The sequence below is a fragment of the Nothoprocta perdicaria genome, unplaced genomic scaffold (assembly GCF_003342845.1).
Source record: "Nothoprocta perdicaria isolate Ctin4 unplaced genomic scaffold, notPer1 scaffold_97, whole genome shotgun sequence".
Taxonomy (NCBI): Eukaryota; Metazoa; Chordata; class Aves; order Tinamiformes; family Tinamidae; genus Nothoprocta; species Nothoprocta perdicaria.
The window spans coordinates 622,854-645,108 of NW_020456276.1; the positions used below are offsets into that span (position 1 = coordinate 622,854).

The 22,255-nt window shown below is 61.9% G+C and overlaps 1 protein-coding gene across 1 annotated transcript in view; it reads right to left on the bottom strand.

The window, feature by feature from the left end:
* The window catches only part of NAV1 (neuron navigator 1), a 45,416-nt gene that overhangs the window by 15,517 nt on the left and 7,644 nt on the right, over nt 1-22,255 (bottom strand). The window contains exons 2-3 of the mRNA XM_026053239.1: nt 9,673-9,775; nt 5,576-5,941 (exon numbers count right to left, since the gene is read on the bottom strand). Coding sequence (XP_025909024.1) covers nt 5,576-5,941; nt 9,673-9,775 — 469 coding nt within the window. The remainder of the gene's footprint in view (nt 1-5,575; nt 5,942-9,672; nt 9,776-22,255) is intronic.

Here is a 22,255-nt window from a genome sequence, read left to right on the forward strand (position 1 = left end):
GCGGCAGCGCCCCCGCGGCCGCCGCAGACAAAGGCCCCGGCCCGGCCCGGCCCGGCCCGTTTGGTTCTGGCGCGGCTCGGCCCGGCTCGGCCCTGCCCGTTCCGCCACAGCGGGCCCCGCCGCTGCACCGCGCACAGCCCCGCGGGCAGCCCTGGTGCCGCCCCGGCGTGTCCTGCTGCCAGCCCCATGTYCCCCAGGCCAGCCCCGTGCCCCGCACTGGGCTCCCAGGCTCATCCCAGGGGCCCCCCGCCCAGTCCCAGCCCTGGTGCCCCTCAGCCTGCCCTGAACCCTCCCCAGCCTAGCTCAGTGCCCTCCATGCCCCCCAACCCAGCCGCTGCCCCCAGGTCCCCAGGCCTGCCCCAATGCTGTACCCCGAAGGTGCTGGACCCACGGGGCTCCTCTCTGTCTCTGTCCAGGGCCCGCTGCTCCCAAAGGTCCCGGTTTCCCGAGGTTGCCATGCTGCGGGCACCCATTTTCAGGGCCCAAAGGCAGTTTGGGTCTTTTTTCCCCTGCTTTACATCAGAGCAGCGAGATCCCAGCGGGCTCAGCCGCGTGTCCCGCACGGGGCCATATCCATCGGTGCTCCGTGGGGGCTGAGGGGGTTAACGGTGGCCTCGGCAAAGTGCCGCCAGCTCCTCCGATCCCAGTCCCTGCGGGCTCGGAAATAACTAATTCCTTCCTAGCGCTTCCCCTCCTTCCCCCCCCGCCTTGGCGACGCCTCTTGGCTCCGGGCGCGCTGAGCATCCCCGCTCGCTTGCTCGCGCTTGGCTCTGCATGCTCGGAAGGCGGCGAGCAGGATGGGGCGGGATGGGCCTGGCTGGCGTGGGATGTGGGACCGCGGCGGGGGGCACACACGGGCGGGTTTGCACAGACATGCACGTGTCACCACGGGGATTTATTGCCATTGTAGCTGCTCTCATTGTGGCACCGGGAACGCAGCTCTGCCCTCACTGCTGGAAGGTTTCGCGTTAGGATTGCAGGGATTTCTCCCCCTGGCATCCCAGGACCCCATCCCTGTGGGGTGGCAGGAGGCCAACGGGAGCAGCCGGACCCCGGATGCCCAGCAGAGCCCTCTCGGACCCACTCTTTACACTCCAGCTCCCTGCAGCTCTGCAGCCCTCGGCACGACGYGCGTGGTGCCATTGCCCACTCGGGAGGCGACTCTGCCTTTTCCTTCAGCAAAAGGGCAAGTTGTGGGCAGCCCAACYGCTCCTGCAAACTGCACCCCGCGTTGTGCCCCAAGAGCTCAAGGCTGCCCCGTCCCTGCAGCAGCAGGGAGGGCAGCGCGATGGTCCCTGCATGGGCGCCTGCTCCGGGCGGAGCGCAGCCATCCTGCCGGGGCCAGGCTGGGAAGGCTCCTGGCATCACAAGGACCGCGGCGGCCTCCGGCCCATGCCCCGTGGATGGCGCTGGCCCTGCACTGAGGACACCGCCCCAGCTGCTCCGCRGGCGGCACCAGGACGTGACCGGGACAGGGGTGGCTCCGAACGGGCTCTGTGTCCCTCCCGCCGGCTCCGGCCGCCAGCCCCTGCAGCTGCCACCAGTGCCTCAGTCTCCCCACATGGGAACACAGCGGCTGCACGTTGCAAACGTCCGCATGTCCAGGCCTGGGATAGGGTAATGCTGCTGGAGCCCAGCGCCGAAGGCAGCGGGTTGCCGGCCCCCATCCCACCCGGAGCAGCCTCCGGCAGAGAGGTGGCCAGGGGGATTCGGCGCCCGGCGCTGCCGCCGCGGCCGGGCAGGGTTGGGTGGCCACGTGCCCGGCTGCACCTCCCTGCCCGGGGGAGGACGCGGCTGGTGCTGAGGCCCTGGGCGCCCCCGTGGCCAGCACGGACATGGAGCCCCCGGCACCAGCCTCTTGCAGCCCAGCATCGCACACTGGTCTCCCAACGACAGCTGCTTTTGCAGCCAGAGAGTTAAACGTCTCCCTGTTGCAATCACCTCGTTCCCGTCTGCAGAGCCAGGCGGGATAACTCCGGCACGCATGAGGATTCCCGGCACACGTGTCCCTGTGAGACAGTGGGGGGGGAGGCTCCCAGAGCCCCCAAACCCTCCCCAGTTACAGCCACGTCTAAGGGCCTCGTWGTGTCGAGGGGACACGGGACGGTGGCCTGGCTGCCGCTGCCAGCAGAGTCCCCCAGCCCTGGCAGAGGGCAGGAAAGGGCATGTGCAGGGGCACACAGTGCCCATATCGCCAGGCACCCCCTTGCCCTGCAAGGTGCACAGCAGCCGGGGGGATGGAGGGGCTGGCGCGGGATGCCCCATGTCCTGCCCCCCATCAGCCGGTGTGCGGCACCGAGGGGCCCCAGGGACTGAAAACGGCCCCGGCTCCCTCAGAGCTCCCTCCCTCCTGCCGCCCACGTCCTGCATCTGCTCCCGCACCCAGCCCGGCTCTTCCCTCCCATCCCATCCTCACACCCGCTTAATGGGGCAGAAAAACAATTAGCTTTGAGATCATTAGTTGCACCCGCAGGGTCCAGGCGCTGCCGCGGCCGCTTCCCACCTCCTCACATCCGCCAAATCCAACTGGGATCCCCGTCCATGGAGAGGGCTCGGAGCCCTGCTCAGTGCAGCAGGAGGGAGCGGGGCCGGGGCTCCCCCAGCAGGAGGAGCAGCCGCTTCCCCAAAGCGGTGGAAACCCCGGAGGAAGTGTGTCCCGTCCGGGGAGCTCCAGCTTTGGAAAAGGTGACACACGAACCCTGCTCCAGGCCCGCTCCGTGCCGAGGTCATAGAGTCCCAGGCTAGCGCCGGGGTGGGGGAGCCGGCGTGACTCACCCCGCTTGCGAAATTCCCGTTTTTCCCATTGTTTGGACAAGCCCGTGGCCTGGGACACCTCTGCACGCAGCTGGCCGAGCGGCTGCGCACGCGGGGCTCCCGGCCCGGCGCAAGCCGCGCGTCCCTGCCCGGCGCGTCCCGCGCGCTGCACGGGCCCGGTGCTCGCTGCACGCTCCGTGGACCCTGTCGCCAGCGCACAAGTAGCCCCACACCCAGCCGCACACCCCACTGCACACCCGGGCGCACACMCCACTGCACACCCGGGCRCACACCCCACTGCACACCCGGGCGCACACCCGATTGCACACCCAGCCGCACACCCGGGCGCACACCCCGCCAGCCGGCACACAGCAGGACACTGCCACCCCACACGCCCAACCCCGTGCCCTGGCTCTTCCCCTCGCAACCTGCGCGTGGTCGAGGGCGGCCGCGCGCGGAGCAGCCGGTGTCTCGCCGGGCCGGGCCCAGCTCCCGCCCGCCGCGGTGCCGGGGCTGGCGCGTGGCCACAGCGCTCGGCCCCAGCTGTTGCGCTGCAGCCCCACGCCGACGGGAACCGCACACGGGACCTCGGCAACCGCGCAGGGCCTCCATCTGCACCCCGGGCCTCCCGCTGGCTGTCCCCACGTGCCCGGGAGTGTCACCAGGCCCCCTTCCACCACCCCCTCCCTAAGGAGGCGCCCACCGAGGCCAGGCAGGACGCAGCAAGTATTTATCGGAAGTGGCTCTGGCAGCAGCTCCGCCGCGGCCTCTGCCTCCCCATCGGCTGCAGGGTCCTGAACCACGCGCGAGGCCGCGGCCGGCCTGGCCTGGTCGGAGCCCTGGGGATCTCCCGAGCCCGCCGGGACTCGTGGCGGGAGGGCAGGGGGTCAGGCCAGCCCAGCAGAGGCGGAGGAGCTGGGAGCGCCAATCCCGCTCGGAGCCGGGAAGGAGGCCGCCGCTCCCCGCCGCTCGCTTGCGGGGAGCAGAGCCAAACATCTGCTCCGACCTCCGGGCCGCGCCGAGCGGGAGCAGCTGCTGGGAGGCGGGAGCCAGACCAGCGCCGGAGCAGCYGGGCCCCACGCGGGGACATGGCCGGGAAACGACACTGGCAAACGACCCGGCGAGAGACACCAGGGTGCCAAGGTGCCCGGTTCACCCCACRCGCCGCCCGCCGCGCTCCTACCTCGGCCCCGCTCCCGGCAGCGGCTCTGCGGGCGCACGGCCCCGCGCGCTCCACGCCGGCTCTGACCTACTGCCCTACAAGTCCCGCCGTGCGCCCGGCCCCCGCGCGCGCCCGGCCCGGCCTCGGGGCCCACGGCCCCATCTGCGGCGCCCGGCTCCTGCCCGGTGCATTAGCGGCTGGGGAGACRCGGCCCGGGGCACTGCAGGGTTTCTAGGTCAGCACTGGGGAGGGGGCCGCGCCGGGGTGCCCGCTGCTCCCTGGCTGCTCAGCGGCTGCCCGTAGCAGCTCCCCGGGCTTTGTCCCGCRCCGGGGCTGCGGCTGCGTCGTCCCCAAGGCTCAGGGAAAAGCAGCCCTGGCTGGAGCAGCACGGGCCGCAGCCCTGGGCTGCCCCTTGCTCCCGGGGCTGATGGACATCAAGCAACTCGGCTTGCTCTGCGCTCGGAGCTGCCTCCGCAGGCAAGGACACGCCAAGGGCATCCGCCTGCAGGAGCRGCTCCGAGGGAAGCGAGGGAGAATGGAGCGTTGGAGCCCTTCCCCCCAACAGGCAGCAACACCCCACGACGTGTCCCCTATGGCACGAGGAGGGGACGTGCCCCCTCTCGCCACCAAGCAACGACTGATGCTCCCCAGGTGGGGAGCGCACCAAGCCTGCGCCAGGCACTGCAGCTCTCACACGCGGGGCAGCCCCACAACACACATCCGTGTTTACACTGACCCAATTCCCAGCCCCGTGTTGCTTTGAAAGGAAACGCGAGTGGTGGCTGCTGCACCCGCCCGTTCCCTCTGCCCCTTGGCCAACAGTTGCCCGGAGGCAGGTAGCCCCATGGCTGCATCCCCCTGGGCGCTGAGCGACCTGCCCTCCTGCAGGCACCACCCTTCCCTGCGGAGCCCCGCCAAGGGCAGGGTGCTGGGGAGGCTGGGGGTGAAGGGAACAGCCCACATGGAGCAACTCAAGCCCCTAGACCTGCTATCCAGAGCAGGACACGTCCTGACCCTGCTGAGTGCAGGGACGGAGGCAGATGTGGACCCAGAGGCAGGGACCCTGCCCAGCAGCCCCATGGTGCCACGCAGCAGCAAGCACAGCTTGGGACCCGGCACCCCTGGCGTCCTGCAGCTCCACCCTGCCATCCCTGTCCCACCAGGTGCCAGTAGCTCTCCTGCCTGCAGCCGTGATGTCCCCGCCATGCCCAGGTCACACGGGGCAGCTCAGCTCCCCTGGCATAAACTGGGCGAGCACTTCTGAAGGCAGCAGCGTCGTCCTGGCCTGGATGACACTTTCCGTAAACATTTCTCAGTCCTCTGCTCTGGCAACACCCAAATGCAGCCTGACGCTCCCTGGACAATGGGAAATCCCATGGCCCAGCCCGAGGACTCGCTCACGGGGGTGGCAGCGAGGGACGGAGCAGCTCCAGCCAGCTCAGAGCCACTTGGAGCTCTGAGCACCGGCACTGCCTCGCTGYGGGGTCATCTCCAGCGCAAGCAGCCACCAAGGAAACACCATCTACCCAAGTGTGTTGCTCATGACCTATGTGCTCCTCCATCCACCCCACTTCCCTGAGTGCCCCCTCCACCACTTGGGAGATGGTCAAGCCTCCAGGAAGGCCCGGATCCAGCCCCGAGCTGCGGCGCGGGCCTTACCCCGTGGTGATGTCGTCATCCTCCGTCAGGGTCTTCCCCATCAAGTCACTGTCGCTCATGTAGCCCGACTTGAGCTCCAYGTCGTCGGTGTCCAGCGACTCGACGAGCTCCAGGCGGGAGATGTGGCTCAGCTTGCTGGGGCTGCGCATGGGCATGGTGTGCGAGTAGTGCGCCCGCTCGCCGTGCATGTACCAGCTGGGGGTGCCCTCGGAGCGGCAGCTGCCCCCSACCGACGGCGCGTCGCCGGCCTGCAGGCGCGGGCTGGACTGCCCGTAGCGCCAGGACAGCGGCGACGAGCGGTTCGACAGGCTGGACACGCTGCGCGCGTTGGCTTCGTCGCTGTCGTAGCAGGTCATCTCCAGGGAGCTGGAGCACGGGGCGGGGAGGGGACGTCAGAGCAGCGCCCGGCGGTCCCGTCCCCCCGAAAACAGGGGCTGCGAGTGCTCAAGAAATAAAACTGCCAGGGGGAGATGCCGCCTGTCCTCACCATTCCTATCAGCATCTCCACCACCTTCTGCTCCTGATGTGCAGTGCCCGGGTGTCCCCGAGCGCTTGTGGTGCTAATCCCAGAGGACRCGGTACCGAGCAGCCATGCCAAGAGGCTGTGTGTGAAAGCATCCATAGGGACAAACCAGGGAATGGGATCACCGGGCCGACATGGAACATCCCACCCATCTTAACCGGAGCAGACACCCCGCGAGTGTGACACAGGGCCATCAGCCAAGGGGCTGCGAGGGCAGGAAGCGCAGCAAGAACGGGGCCTTGAGATACTCCCCTCACCCCTCTGGGGGTATTTTGGGCAAAGAACAAGTCAGGGAGTGATGCAAGGCCTAAAATTAGATGCCAAAAACGATTACTTCTTGGAGCAGCTACTCAGGAACCCACAGCCCTTGATTTGGCTCACGTTACTTTCAATGAGCTATTCCCTTGCGGCGACTGCGTTCTGCTCGGATTAACCATTCCTGCAGGAGCACCAAAAGCCAAATCCTGTCTACAGCACTAAGCTGAAAGCGGGGGGGCTGGGAAATGAGGAAGTTTGTTAAAAACAGAACTAAAAGGGACAGCTGAAAGGGTAATGTTTTTGTAGGAAGCACAAAGACTATTTAAAGAYGTTCTAGCAGCAGCTCGGAGCTGATGCAAACCACGTATCCAAACGAGACTTCAGAAAGCTCCAGAGGAAGCTGGTGCAGCTCAGCAGCACAGCAAAGAGGTTGGCCCAAGYGAGGTGACCTAGTGCAAAACCAATCCTGGTCTCTAATGGAGAAACGGGAGAGAGGGGAGACTCCAAGTGTCAGAGGGACCTCAGCCTCCTTTGGCCTCCCTGCAAGATCAAGGCCATAGAGGGTTGCCACTGGGTGAAGGAACACAACAAGGACAGCGGAAAGTTGGAGTAATTTCTAAGAGGAATGAAATGGAATAAAAAATCCTTTCCTAAGCACATGGGTGCAAGAAGCCGTACAGAGAGCCTTGCAGGGACAGCACACAACCAAACCACGGGAGGATGTCCTTGGAATAAAGGTCTAACAGATAAATGAGAAGCCTTTTTTGCTTCTGCATTGACTATGGAAGAGTTCAAGGAGTCTCTGCACTATGGCTCGTCTCTACAAGGCACTCATCGAACCACAGAATCACAGATTGGTTAAGGGTGGAAGGGACCTCTAGAGATGATCTAGTCCAACCTTCCTGCTGCCTTGATTTGCAGAAGTAGTTAGAGAACAGGAACAGGAACAGCTTTGCCAAAGGTAAAGAAGGAAACCATGGACTTCTCACCATGGTCACAACTGTCTCATTCTCATCAAAGTTGAAGAGATACAGAGCAGATCCAGTGGACAATATCCGTATTGGACAAGTTTGCTGAAACTGTCCCAAAGAACAGAATTAGAGGTCACATACACCCTTACAGCATCCTGGGGAGAAGACAACAAGGCTTTGGCCAGGCTCGAGCATAGAATCATTAAGCCTGGAAAAAAACCTTTAAGATCATTGAGTTGAACCATAAGCCCTTCAACTGCATGGTGGCTAAACCATGTCCCCARGTGCSTCATCTACACGTTTCTTGAACACTGCCAGGGACGGCGACTCCCCCACTGCCCTGGGCAGCCTGTCCCAATGTTTCACCCCTCTTCTGTGCAGAAATTCTTCCTAACGTCTAACCTGAACCTTGGCTGGTGCAACTTGAGGCCATTTCCCCTTGTCCTGTCGGCGGCTGTTCTGGAGAAGAGATCAACCCTGYCACACTGCAACCTCCTCTCAGGTAGTTGTAGACAGCGAAACGGTCCCCTTGRGCCTCCTCTTCTCCACACTAAACACTGCAGCTCCCTCAGCAGCTCCTCGTAAGGTCTGTGCTTGGACATGGACAAGGCTCATCCAAGGCTCATCCAGACTACAAGAAGGCACTTGARGAGTTCCTTCATCAGAGGCAAATTAAATCTCCAAATAAATCCAAATAAGAGGAAGGATCTTTGCAGAGGCAAAAGCATCGCCAGATGATTCCCACCATCTATTAGTGGTCAGGTTTCTCTGTGGTTGAAGCCTCAGCTCTGAGACTTATTCACAAGTCATCAGGGAAAGGAGGTGAGAATAAGGAGGCAAAACCCGCCAGCAAATTTAATCGCCATTAATATCCTTGCCCTACTTCCCTAAGATCCGGGCTGACAAAGATTTGCAAAGGAGCTGCCAAGCGGAGCGAGGCGGCGAGAAGGCAGCGGATCAGATTTGACACAGATGAATGCAAAGCAACGCGGAGGAGCCCAGCGCGCCGCGAGCAGCGCCGCGCTGTGAATCAGCTCTGCTGCCAGGATCACGGAGCTGAAGGGATAATTCCCAGATATTGCCAGCTCAGGGAAAATCACTGCAGAAATCCCTGCCTCTCCCGTTCCCTGCATGCTCRGCTCCTTCCAGCTTGGAAAAGATTTGGAAAATGCAGCAAGGACAAGCAGGGGCTAGAAGGGCTTCTGGGCGAGGAAAAGTAGAGTGGGATTCTTCATCTTGGACAAAGCTAATTGAGGGGAGAGGAGGAGGAGGTCYAGAAGCATGAGCAGTGGCTGAAGGGGGTGGAAGCCTCTGCTTATTGCCCCTTCCAGCCCCAAATGGAGAGGCATCAAGAGAAGCCACAAGGTGGCAACAAACACCAGGAGACRGATGCTCACACACTCCTCGGCAGCCTGGGACTGGCCACGCGTGCAGTCTCCCCTGCGCTGCCAAACGCAGCTGCACAAGCACCCGCCGCCCATCGCCAGGGCTGGAAGGGTGCTGGGGATCCCCTCTGTCACCCGCTGCTCCCGTTGCCAGCAGGCTCTGCGCCCTTCAGCCCCAAGGGGTACCAGACCCCTCCATATGGGCGGCCTGGGCATTTGGCCAGCTCTATCTGAGGATGTCCAACATTGCCGATACGTACAGGCAGGGGACCTGAGTCAAACAGATTGAGATGGTGACTAACCTGTGTCCACATCTGTGCAGGCACCAGGGGTACCATCACTGCTGGCTGGACATCCAAACTCAGGCAACAGGCTTCACCCCCAACCCCCTGGCCAGCATCTCCTGCAGCTTCYTGGGTGCCACCACCAACTGCAGGAGACGGGACCCGAGTCCCTCTGGGAGTGCAGGGGCTACTGCCCCTCCATGCACCGTGAGCAGCTGTGAGCTGCTGTGTTGGTGTCAGGCCCAAGGCCACAAGCACCAGCTCCGCCCAAGGCTGGAGACCCTCAGGCTGAGCCYGCCTGTCCCCACCTCGCTCACCTCAACGTCAACACTGGCCCTGGTGGTTCCTCCTGGAACTCAGCTGAGGGGCCCACCCAATGGCCTCTCCTTGGGGGCCTCTCCTCAGCTGGAGGAGCCCTCCTGCCAGAAGGCTCTGGACACCCTCCCCTGCACTCATGCAGTCTGGGACAGAGGGCGCAACCTTTGGTTTTCGGGGGCCCCTGGCAGCCACAAGGCCCTGCTCCACACAGCCTCAWTTGGGGGTGTCTCTCCAAGCAGTGGGGTGCAGGGTCAGGCACAGGGAAGGTGACTCCTTCTCCCAGCTAGAGGGCCCTCACCCGGAGCAGGGCTGCTCCCCTCAGTCCCCCTGGACTCCATCCCTGCCGTGCAATCCTCACCTGTGGGACACCTGGGAGCCCCTCAGGCTGGACATGGTCTCCTCCAGGTTCTGCCGCAGGTCCAGCACGTTCTGAACCGTCCTCTTCCGCTGGGATTCAGGGTCTGTGGAGAGAGAAGGACGAGGCCTTAAAGGCAGCAGCTCCGGCCTCCACATCCCTCCGTCTGCACSCCGTAACCCGGCTTTCCGGTGAGCCCAGCCCCTCCATGGCACAGCCATGCCGGCCACTGCTGGCTCCTGTCCCACATCCTCTCCAAACACAGGGCTCGGAGGGACGGTGCAACCTGACGGGGTTCCCAGGCTTGCAGCTGGGCTTCAAACTAGGAACAACCAAGGAAAAAGAACAGCCCCCAGTCCAGGAGACCCCCCTTGCAGCCCCCCGGCCCCCCAGCACCAGGGACGGGAGCACTGCCACAACGGGGGCCGATGGCTCCCCTGGAAAGGAGGTGTTGGGAAGCAGCCAGCGAGGCGGGCAGGGAGGCCGGGAAGGGGCAGCGGGAGGCACGCGGGGACACTCATTCCCAGAGCCCTCATTCCGCCCYGGGCAGCCACGGTCCTTGCGTGCAGGAATGCCAGGCAGGCTCCGCCGCAGCCTTCGGCATCCCAGACACAGCAAGGCGGCTGGCAAACCTCTCTGAGGAGCATGTGGGACCTCGGAGCAGGGACAGCTATGCTCCCCGGGTGCGGGGCGGCAGGGATGAGCGCCAAGCGCGTGGCAGCCCGGCCACGCGGCGCCAGCGCTGCGGGCAGCACCACAGAGCCTCTCCGCTCCCGTGCGCCGGCCCGGCCAGCGGCAGCGCCCGTGGGAGCCCTGGTCTGGCTCTCACCCAGGCAGAGGTGCCAGCCGGGGTGGCCTTGGATGGGTGCCTTGGCAGGCGGCATCGCGGCGCCGCTGCCAGCATGTCCCGGCACACCGGGGTCCCGCGTCCCCGCCGGATCCACGAGCGAGCCTGGGCGGCGGAGACGTGCACGGAGCCCCGAGGAGATGTGCCAAAGGGAGTAGGTTAAAGTCCATCCTGCAAAAGTCACCCCCAAGCAGCGCTGCTGAAAATGYCCCCACTGCCTCCCCGTCCCGATCCCACTGCATGTGGCCCAGGGGCCGCGCACACCGTGTGCAGGAACAAAGCGCCCAGCACCGGCTGCGGCGCGGCGCCAGCCGGGTTGCTACAGCAACGMGCACGGAGAGAGAGGAGCCGCGCTCCGAGCAGGTGGCATCCCGGCGCTCCGGCCCCTTCCCAGGCGCAGCAGGGCCGGGAGCCGCTGCCGGACGAAACCGGAGCTGTCGGGAGAGGCCCGAGTGTGGGAACGGCCGCGGCGCTGGATTCCTCCTCTCATCGTTTTAGCGAGGCCGCTGCACCAGATGTTCCCAGCTGCTGGAGCGGGGCTGCACAGCAGGGGCTCCCTCCCCACCGWGTCCCCTGTCCTTCCCCACCGTGCCAGGGATGCCTCCCAGCAGAGCAGCCTCAGCGAGGCGAGACGGCGAGGAGGAGGAGGAGGGAGGTGCTGCGAAGGCCCAGGTCTCGCTCAGGCTCAGGCTTGGCCCCTTGCTCCGCACCTCTCCATCCCTCCCGCCCCGTTCACATGCAGGTCCACAAGGACTCCTGGGGAAGACCGGATCGACAAGCAGGAATTTGCCCCGTCAGTGTTATTTCCGTGTTGTTATGGAAATATTCTACGGTCGCCTTAACGAATTGCTCCAAGCAGGGAAATCGTTTTAACTGGTTGCTCCATTCCTTTGAAAAAATCCTAATAAAATCTGCAATGGAAAAGGCAATATCCTGAGGCAACGAACACGCCCCAGCCTGGCCGGGATTGCCYGGCTCTACAAATCCCCAGGCGGATCTGCCGCCTCGTGCCACGCTCCGGTGCCGCAGGGCAATAACCGCGGCTGCATTTCCAAGCCGCAAGCGGCCCCGCTGGCCTCCCCTTGCTCCCCAGGGCTGGCCGTGCTYATTCCAAGTGGCGTTTGAAACGTCCTTCCATCCTTCCATCGATATCCTTCTGTCTGCTGACGCCAGACAGACAGACGGATGGGGCGGGACGTGCCTTCCCCAGGGGATTTGGAGGCACTCGGATGAGCAGGAGTGGGGAGACCTGCAGGGAGGACACTGCCGACAGGCTGACTGTCCCCAATGTCCCCCCTCCTGCTGCCACCGCCCCTGTGAAACCACCCCTGCCATGGGGGACAGCAGAGACCGGGTGGCCAAACGCAGGGGACTCTGGAGAGGCACCGCGGGCCGCTTCGAGGCCGCCGYTCCCGCCGAATCAGCACTTCTGCAGCACTCCAATCCCTTCTCCTAATGAGGACAGGGTTGAGCGAGTGGGAGCCTGAACCCGGCTCAACGAGCCAAGCTTTGAGAAAGGCTTCGGACTTTCTCAGGCCGGCGYGGCCATAAATCCTGGTAATTGGGTCTCTCCCATGCGCGGCTTTCCAAGGAAGGYGCTGGAGCGATCCAGGCCGGGCCTGCAGCCCAGGGCCGCTTTGTCTCCCAGTGGAGGCCGCGCTTGGCCCCAGGGCCCCCACCTGCGTGGCCAAGCGCCGGCCTCCGGCGGGGACAACGGCCTCCGTCYGCTCAATGGCCGGGTCCGAGGCCCGCCGAGCGCCGGGGGAACGTTTGGGAAATTGCCCCCTTGCTCTGGTGCCACCGAGAGGGCACCAGGGGATGCGGGAGCATCAGGGCCAGCGCCAGCACTGCTGCCCCTGCACTGCGGCACGGTGGGAAGAGCTGTCCCTGCGGACCCGGGGGGAACATCCGCCTGGCTGGGAAGGAGGGGAACAGCCCTGGATCCAACGAGGCGGCCCCGGCACCCTGCGAGGAGCCCGGCAAGGCCGACCCCGCCGGGCGCCGTGGCCCCGGCACAGTGAGCTCGCACACCGCGGCACCGAGGTGGACGCGCTGCAAATCCGGAATTCCAGATGGCTCCTTTTTCGAGGGGTGGTGGGTTTTTTTTTTTTTCTTTTCCTGGGTTTTCTTTTTCGCTTTCCCCTGCCTCATCTCCAAGGCAACGGGACTCGCTGCCATCCGCTAGTTGCCATAGCGATTTCACCTGATCCCGCTCTGCCTGCGGAAGAGGGCGGCGGCGGAGCCCGCGCCTGCGCGCCGCCCTCAATGGGGCTTTATGCGGCGGAGGCAATGGGCCGATTCAGCCATCAAAGGGAGGAACTGCGGCTTTTYGGGAGCACAAGGCAGCCCTTCATTTAACCGCTTCGGTGCCCTCCAGCTGTGCCGCGCAGCTGGGCATCGCCGGCCCCGCTCCCGCCRAAGCCGCGGGCATCACGGGTGGCCTCTCCCCGTCCCGAAGCGCCAAGCCCGCAGGCATCCACACGGAGGCACATTCGAGGCCGGGCGACCACGGGCTGGGGCGAGGAGGCTGCAGATGCGCCCAGGCTGCAGCAAGGGAGGCCTCCGAGGCCTCGTGAATTAATTTGGGGGCGTTAAGCAAGACAGGCCCCGCGGAGCGGCTGGCGGGCGGCCACAGAGAGCTCCTGTCCGGAGCCGGGCCCTCGCGCCCACCGGCCACGCGCGCCGCAGCCGCTCAACAGCCCCGTTATTGCAGCCGCCCTCCGGGCGCCTCTCGCAAGCAGGGTCCGAGCCCAGAGCCAGGCCGCGGCACGACCGGCCTCCTCCGCTGGCGGTGATTCCACAGCAGCGCTGGCACCGTTACATGTCCTGTGGTCCGGGTGGGAGAAGCAAAGGGGAACGACCCCCCAGCAGCGCGGGGACCTCCAGGAACCCTCTCCTTGCAGCACCGTCCCGCTGCAGCCACGAGGGTCGCAGGAGCCGGCCGGCCCGGCGGCTCTTGGCACGCGCTGGCTCCTTTGGGATGTTCCCAGAGCCGAGCTCCCCGGCCAGGGCCGGGATGTGGCCGTGCTCAGGAAAGCTTTATGTTCACAGGGACAAACAACTCACATTTGCTTTTTAGCTGTTGGAATTGCACCCAGTGGGACGAGGCGAACAGGGAGCCTTTGTCCTCGCTCCTCGTGACGGCGAGCTCTGTGCCGAGCAGCGCGCTGCAARCACAATTCGCCGCGGCCGGGCTCTGCTAGACGCTTGGCTGGGCCGGCCGCAGCGCAGGAGCCCTCGCGGGTCTCTTGCAGCCATGCAAAATCCCAACGCGCTGCACGGGGCACCAGGACCAGCTCTCGGGAAGCTCCCGGTTTCTCCAGTCGCATCCSAGAGAGTGGGATCCGGAGGCCTCCAGCTCTGGGGAGATGCCAGGCAGGCAGCGAGGGCCGCGGGCAGCTCCGTGTCCGCATCTCCCGCGGGACGGCTGCAGGGAGGGCACATGCTGGTCCCCGACGTGGTCCTACAAGAGCCCCCGACAGCTGAGTCAGGGCTGGAAGCAGCTTTTCCTGGGGCTGGCCTGGCCCTGGGGAACCAGGGAGGCTCAAATTAATTCCAGGCTCGTTGGTGGCTCCATTGTCACCACCTCCGATGGGAGCAAGGGGAGAAGCGGGGCTGGTTTCACTTCCATCTGGGGAACCGTTCCCTTCCAAAGCGTCCTGCCACAATGCTAATTTTTCGGCTGATGATTAATTGATGTCAGGCTCGGCCGGGGGCTGATGGTCCCCCTGCCCCAGGAGCGCCAAGGCCGGGGAGGGGAAGCAGGTCCTGACAGATGCTGCTGGAGCCGTGCAAGCAACGTCCTAGCAGCGGAGGTGGCGAGGGGGAATAAAGGGAATTACCACCACGGAAAGCCCTGGAGCAGGACAAGGAACCCCCGGTCACTCATCAGAGCCTCCCTCTCTCCCCAGTGAGGTCCCAACCTCCTCCATCCAGCTCCCCTTGCCCCAAGGTCACCCAGATTTGCAGACCCCCCCACAACGGCCACTGTGACCCCAATGATTTCATCCTTTCTGCCTGCCAGAGCTTTCCAGCCTCCCCGAGGCCACCGAGAACCTGTTTCTGTGCCGGTGGGGCAGCAACGCGCAGCGCTACCCATCTGTGCTCGGCCCCACCAAATGCTCCACCAGCTCCAGAGCCGGCGCCGTTCGCRCAAACTTATTTTAATTGCTGTGCAGCGCCCGGAGCTCCCCTTGCAGGGCGAGTGACTCAGAGGAATAAATCTCCTATTTAGAGCGTGGCCGCTTTCCCCTCGGGGACGGAGGGGCGCAGCGGGGCTGCTCCAGGTGCCTTGGGAGCCGCTCCTTGCCCTGGCCCTCTGCAGCCGCTCCACAGTCGATGCGAAGAAGGGGATGATTCTTTCTCGTTAACCTTGCACTGGTAGAAGTTCCCATTTCCTTCGCCGATGGGCTGAGTCCCACCCCGAAGCCCTAAAGCCCACAGAGCCTCTTGGCCAGGCACCCCACGGGGCCAARGGAAGATGACAAGGGAAGGGGCTCTTCAAGCCACGGTCACCACGGGTGTCAGGGCCACCTCACTTTGGGCTGGATACACCCCTGGGAGACGCGCAGGATACACTCTAGGACTCTTAAGGCTTCTAAGTAGAGTGGCTAATGCTATACGATAAAGAGCAACTATTTCCCATGCGAGTTCTGTGTCCCAACTCTCCTCCCTCGCTCGATCTGCACGGGGCCGTGCCCGCACGGGAGGACAGCACGGCCGGGCTGCCCCGCTGGGATGCACGGGACCATCCCGGGGAGCCGGGGCCGCGGCAGAGCCCGTTCCACCGCAGCCGGTTTGGCAGCAGACGCGATGCACGAGGAGGCGGCTCCCGGCGACCGTCGCTACCCAGAAGACACGGTGCTGGTTTCAGCCCTGCTCCCTGTGGAGGGGACCCAGCCCTTAGACTGGCACGTCGGTGCTGCTGGGGGAACGGGATCCCGATGGACTCCCTGTCCCAGGGAACGTGCGAGGACACACGTTTGCAGGAGCCTTCTCTGTACCCGAGGCGGATATTTGTCACTGCCAGCCCTGCCTGCTCTTGCAGGTTTCTGTAAGGGTTTGCTCACCACAGTGCCATCCATGGGGACATCTGCCTCTGAGGGACCCCCAGAGCCCAGGACAGTCCACGTTATGCGTATGCAGACACCTCTAAAGTCTCAGGGATGAGGAGCTGCCCCACAGGCTCCGCTCTCTGCAGGGACAGGAGCCCCCGAGGACGTTGCGGAGGGGCCTCCAGCAGGACCACAAGCAGGATTGACCCGCGCACACCTCCAACATTTGACGTGCACGCAACAGAGCAGTGCGGGGCGAGCTCGCAGCACCGTGGGAAACAGCTGCAGTGGTTTTTTCTTCTTTTTTTTTTTGAGCTTCGCTCGCCAAAATTTGCTCCAGGGGACTGTCCAAATACAAAGCGGAGCCATGTTCGCTCTGAGGCAAAGCTGAGCCAGCGCTACAGCTTTGGGGGGAAGGTATCAGCCAAGAGGCACTCAAACAAGGAAGCGATTTGTCTTTTGCTGGCTACGCTTCCAGCTCACAGGAGGCACGCGGGGCTGGGAAGGCAGCTCCAGGAGCCGCCGAGCACCAGAGCGGAGACCACGGCGCTGGTCAAGGGGCCGGTAACGCCTGACGGATAAAGCCGAATGGKGGGGAAAAAAGAGAAAAAGAAGAAGAGAAAACTAAGAGAAGAGGGGAAAAAAAAAAAAAAGGAGCAATGGGAAGACATTGGTGGTATCTCCAGCACTGGTTCAGAGCGTTCGCGGGTCTTGGGCGGGTCGGAAGCGCGAGGCGCTTTGCAAAGCCAATGCAATGTGGCAGTGTCAGGCATAAATCTGCTTTATGAAGCAGGACGAGCCCTCCTGGTCGATGGAGTTTTGGCAAAGGACTCGCTGGTAGCGCTCAACTGTGTGAGGTCTCCTTGGCCACYTTCGCTTGGCTCCGAGTCTCCTTCCTCCTCTTTCCAGGGATCTTCACCCTCCTCGCAGCAAGCCCAGGAGAGGGGTGGAAGAAAAGGGGCTGGAATTCGGCAGCGGGTCTTGCCCCTTCACTCGAGCCAAGCCAGGCCACTGCAGAGGACCGTGCTCTGGTTGACAACACCCCCRCATCCCACCACACTGCTGGGACGCTTGGTCTCTGCTGTGACGGAGCCACTGGAACAGCCAGGAAAACATATCCTGCCTGCTCCCAGCCCCGCTGTGCAAACCACCGCTGCCCCCTTCCAGGGATGACTGTGCTGCCCATCCGCTCTTCCTACACACAGACAGACAAAGGCACCGGAGGTCGTGCAAAGCCCGGAGCAGACTTTTTTTTCCTCCACTTCCTCTTCCCTGTTTTCTCCCATCTCTCTCGCTCTCTCTCCTCTCCATGCTTTAGCTTAAAAGTGCAGGGAAAAATACACGTCAGGAAAGGGGAAGAAAAAAAAAAAAACAAAAAATGAAGAGTGGCTTTTGCAACCCCAAGCAAAAACATCCCSGAGCAGAGAAGCAGCAGCCCGACTTCCTCCAATTTGGCAAACCAGAGGTGATCAGAAGGCTGAACCGCCCTCCCTGCTCTCCCAGGCTGCGGGTCCATCCCAGCACCCGGCCTCAACCGAAGGCCGAGACGGATGAGTCAGGAAAACCCGTCAGCGCGGCGGGACCCGACCGCAAAGCTCCCAGCTGAGCTCGCAGAGGCCYGAGTAGCTCGTAACAAAGCTCCCAGCAGCCAAGGGCCAGAGTGTGTCCAGGCCGGATGCAAGCTCGTTTGACACATATCTCTCACTTGATGCTGATTTGGGRAAAAAAAGGAGGTTTAAAGAGGGCTCTGCTCCTCGGTTGCTACCCCAGGCTAGCGCAGCTGCTATTGCAGATGCCAAAAGCAGGATGCAGAAAAATGGGTAGGCGAAACGCGCTCTGCTAACCGGCGCTGCAGAAAGCGCTCGCTCCCATCGAGGCGACATCAGCTTTCACCGCTGGTCGCGGCAGCAGCCCTGCCGAGCACCCCAAGAGCGCGCGCCGGAGAACGCCGTGCGAGGAAATGGGAGATCATTAGCATGATCTCCTTGGAAACATCCCATCGGAGCAAGTTTTCCTTCCTCCTCCTCTTTTTTTTTTTCCCCCTTTCCGTCTTCCCTCCCCCAGCGCGGTTCTGGCACCCGGCGCGTCGCCTGGCGCAGCCTCGGCCTCGCGCTTCCAAAACGCAGGCGTCGGCTCCAACTATTGTCTCGGAGGGGGCGACGGAGCTGCGACCCGGGGGCTGCTCGGGATGGAAAGCAGGGCTCGCTCTCGCAATACGGAAAGGAGTTGGCAGCCCCGGAGCCGACTCGGCTTTGAAGCTATAGGGAATCGAATCCAAGCAAAATGTGCTTTGTTCCCACGAAGGGAACAAGAATCTTAGCAACAAAACAAATCAGCACCTCTGCCCCCTGAAGAAACGTCAGGGAGGACAAAGAGGACACAGTGCAGGGAGCGATGCTTTATCCAGCATGGGTATCYGGCTTTGGGAAAACGGCAGCATCGTTTTAGGCTCTCCAACATGATCCGCTGGGGAAAGTGAGGCTGGAAAAGCTGCTTTGCAAATTTATCTTTCCGCCTCCAAGCTCTGGGTTTGCTTCCTCCTCGCTTGCAAGGAGCCGTTGGGAGCCGCGAGCGCCCCGCCAGCTCGTGCAACGCAGGACTGCTCTGCAAGGACCCCAAGGACCACCGTTTTTTTTATCCACGAGCATTTGCCCCAGGGGGAAAATAAAAAGAAAGAAAGAATAGGAATCAGGGCGGAAAGTTTATGACTCGCTCTCCACTTTCCCCGTGGAGAGCAGCGCGGCTGCGGGTGCAAACAGCAGCCGATCTGAGATCTAATCCTGCCTCCAGGTTACTGCGATTTCCCCGTCGTTAATAAGGGACGTGATGGGAGGTGACCGCCCAGGGCAAGCAACGCCGCCGTGCAAGCTCTGCCCACGGAGGGTTTCCGAGCAGCCCGGGGAGCCTGGAGCACACGGGCCGAAGGAGCATCCTGYGGGCTCCGGGACGACGTTCCCTTGCTCACTCCCCACGCTGCTTCATGGGGAAAGGCCCTTCCCCTCCCCTTGCAGGAACCGGCCACATGTTCTCCATCTGGGAACAGATGCCAGTAATCTCAACTTGGAAAACTAAACTGAAAAGAGCAAAAAAAAAAAAAAAAAAAAAAAAAGGAAAAGAAAAAGGCGCTGAGTGCTCTGCAGAGCACAGCCGGATGATAGATATTAAGGTTTAAGTTCCAGCAGCACCAAAACCCTGCTTGGCCCAGCAAAAATGCAATTTAAAAAGGTTTGGGCGAATGAAAATGAGATGGTTGAAGGTGTCACTGCCCAGGCATCTGCCCCCTTCCAGATGTTCTCACCCTTGTGGAAGGAAATGCTAGTAAATCATCTCTCAAGAACAGCAGCTCCACACCTCCTGGATCCCCGAAACCACAGCGGGGGCTCCCTAAAAAGCCACCAGCCCCAGGACTGCTGCAATTCTGTGGTTACACTGGCCGGGGGCTGCCAGAACTGGCGCGATGGGCTGTGCTCTTTATGTGGTGACATAGGGCTGGGTCCTGCGGAAAAACGTTGGAGCATCCAAGGTAGCAGGACTCCCCATGCCCCGTTCTGTCTGCTCAGCAGTTCTGGACGCTCTCTGAGCAGGGCCAAGGAGCAGGAGAGCTGTGACTTGGCTTCAGATGACGCTGTTCCCCGTAGGGCCAAGACGCAGTCGGCTTTGAGGTGAAACAGAGAAGCTGTTCAAGTGCTCACAGTAACTGCACTCGGCAGTTGGGAGAAAGGAAGTCCAGGAAATGCTGCATCCAACTTCAAATCAACCACAAATGAGCTATCAAGCTGGAATTAGCCGAAGACAAAAAGACTCATGACCTGCAAGTTCCCTGGCTCTCTACAGCCCTGGGTTTACTTCTATGAGTCAGGCAAACTCTGGTTCTCCAACTTGACCAGCGAGCAGGCACCAAGATCTCCAGGAGAAGCAGGATTTTGATCCCAGACCAAATCTATGTGCACATTCTTCATGAGAAACCACTGCCACAAGTGACAAGAAGCCAATGCCGCTCTTGGGTACAGTCACATGTTGGCATCTCTGCTTCCAGGACGCCTGTCTTTGCCCAGCTCAAGGTCTGACATGCAACTTGGCCAGCGTGGTTCCTCTTCTCTGAAAGAGTTGTGCGTTTTTGCTCTAATTTAAAACAAATCTGGGGTTTCAGGGAGGCTCAGAAGCAGCCACCTTCCTCCCAAGCCCAATGGCAGCTGGAGGTCACTCACCACCACTATTCACTTTCAGCTGCCAGGGCTTCACCTTGAGCTGCCAGGGCGTCACCTTCACCGATCCAAGAGCAGTCCAGCACAGGAAACCAAAATTGGTGAATGCCAACAGAGGAGTCCATTAGCTCTGAACCTGGGGGTTGCAGCAGCACAAAGCCCAGCGGAGGCAGCTCCAGAGCGAGGCCAGCTCCTCGGGAACGTGCACACACCTTTCCCTGCAAGCRAAGGTTAGGAGCGAGTTTTCCAGGACACTGCCTTGCCTTCTTCCCTGCTGGGATGCGGAGGAAGGGGAATGTCCTCTTGCCCCTTGGCCTTGCTGCGCCATGAGTGTTAGGAGCTCGGAGGTTTCTCAAAGCCAGTCGTGGGCTGTGTGGTGAAAAGCAAGAGACAACGTGGCTGCAAAGCGGGTCCTATGTCGTGGAGGCCACAGCACCTTTGCACTTGTCCTGCTCTAGCTGCACACGATCTGTTGGAGGCCAGAAGCTGCCCTCGCTCCAAAGCCACCTTCTCCCATTGAGGCACCAAAGTGGACCAGAATGAGCTTCTGGCGGGAGGATCAGGGCTCTCCCAGGCAGAGAGAGAGCGTCCCAGAACACCCAGAGCCAGGAGACCACCGGGCAGGGACTTGCTCACCCCATGAAACGGCCCACGGCTTGTTTTACACCAGCCTCTTTCTGCCTCGGGGAGCTCCCGCGCTGCAGCAATCTATGCGAATTAGCTGCTATCTATTCTTCCAGGCATCTCCATCAGCTTGGAAGTATAATGCCAGTCAAAAACAAAATGAACTGGAAACACCGTGACAGCGCCTAACGTTCCCAGCCTGAGGGGCTCATTAAAGAGATGAGTTTCAACATTGTAGGTCCCGGTCTGAAGAGCAGGTTCCTTTGCCTCGGATTCATGAGCACATCCCCGGCTGGCAGCTCCCACGTGTCCCTATGTGCTGGGCTAGGAAATTAAGGGGAATGGAAAATAAGGGAGCCTGGCCCAATTTCAAGGCGATAGGAGAAATGGAGATGCTGCCACCCAAGCCCTGAGAAGAAGAGGCAGAAGAATCCTGATAGTTGGAAAAAGACCTTCAAGATCGAGTCCAACCGTAAGCCCTTCAACACCATTCCTGATAAACCATGTCCCCATGTACCTCAAAAGGCACCAGCTCGTCTCCTCCTCCCCGAGCCAGCGTAGCTGTTGGTTTTATGGGGGCGTGAAGACATCCCCACCATTCGCCTCCCTTCAGAAGAACCTGTCCACAATGAGATGGAAGCAACTGATGAGCAGATGAGGCCACCCCACCACTAGCTCAAGCTCTCATGAAGGTCAGTCCAAACCGTCAGCAGCACCAGCTCCTATCAGACTCTGCACTCAATGCAGCGTGCTGACAGCAGTAATTTGGCATCAGAAGAAGGAGAAAAAAAAAGAAAACCCAGGGTGAAAATCCTCCTCGCTGCAATTCGGCTGGCACACGACCAAAACGTACCAATATGCAGGGAGTCTGAGAACATCAYGATGCGCATGGGCAATGGGCGTGTGATTTTGAGAACTGTCTAATCAGGGAGTTATTCTCAGCCTTCAGCTATGTTGAAAGCTTACACGTCTATAAATAGCCAGCGACGGAGCTGTACCTGAATCTCAGCTTTGAACGTGATTCACAGCGGCGCTCTGAGCCGGGCTCTTTAGCGTAGAGGTTGAGGACGGTGATGGCATCAGGGGTGTTTCAGCAGAAGTACAAAGGTGGAGGCTTCACCACACCTCAACGCGAAGCCTGCGCAGACTCCCGGCAAAGCAGCGAGGGCTGGGATCAGCCAAGACGGCACATTTTGGGAGATCCCTGTTGAAGGAACTGGTCTGGTGGCTTTACTGCAGCGTCTGCCCCAACGGGGCTGCTCCCAGCGGTGGCAGCAGCCACGAATGTGCCAACCAGGCTGGGTCACTGCAAACATCCCTCTCCATCCAACCAAGTGGAGGAAAGTGTGAGGACATCTCTGCCAAGGTCTGGCACTGGACATAAAAGCAGTTCAGGCTTTTACTGGTGCTAAAGGTATCGCTTATCCCACTGCCGCACCGCAATTACCACCTCCTGCTCACACTCCAAGGGCTTTGGTCTTCAAAGTGTCGCTCTCCCCCATTTCCTGGGCCCAACAAGAACCACCACCAACTCCAGCAGCTTCATGGACCCGTGCCCCGTGCAGCACATCCAGCCCAGGGCGCAGGAGAGGTTCCCAGGCTGCAGCCAACTGGCTGCTGAGCCGGGGAGGCTGGCGGGGAGCCCAGCCTCGGAGCGGCTTCACCTGCGGCTGCAAGTCGGGCTCRCAACCTGTCGAGGGAATCGCAGTGTCGTGGGCGCAACACGCGGCAGGGAACGTTGAGCTCTAATTCTGGAAATTAAACCACGAAAGCTGGCTCTTCTTTGACCTTCAGCAGGTCCCTCCTTCCTGCCCGCCCACCCTCCCCTCGTAAAGCAGTAACATCCTCACTGGCTT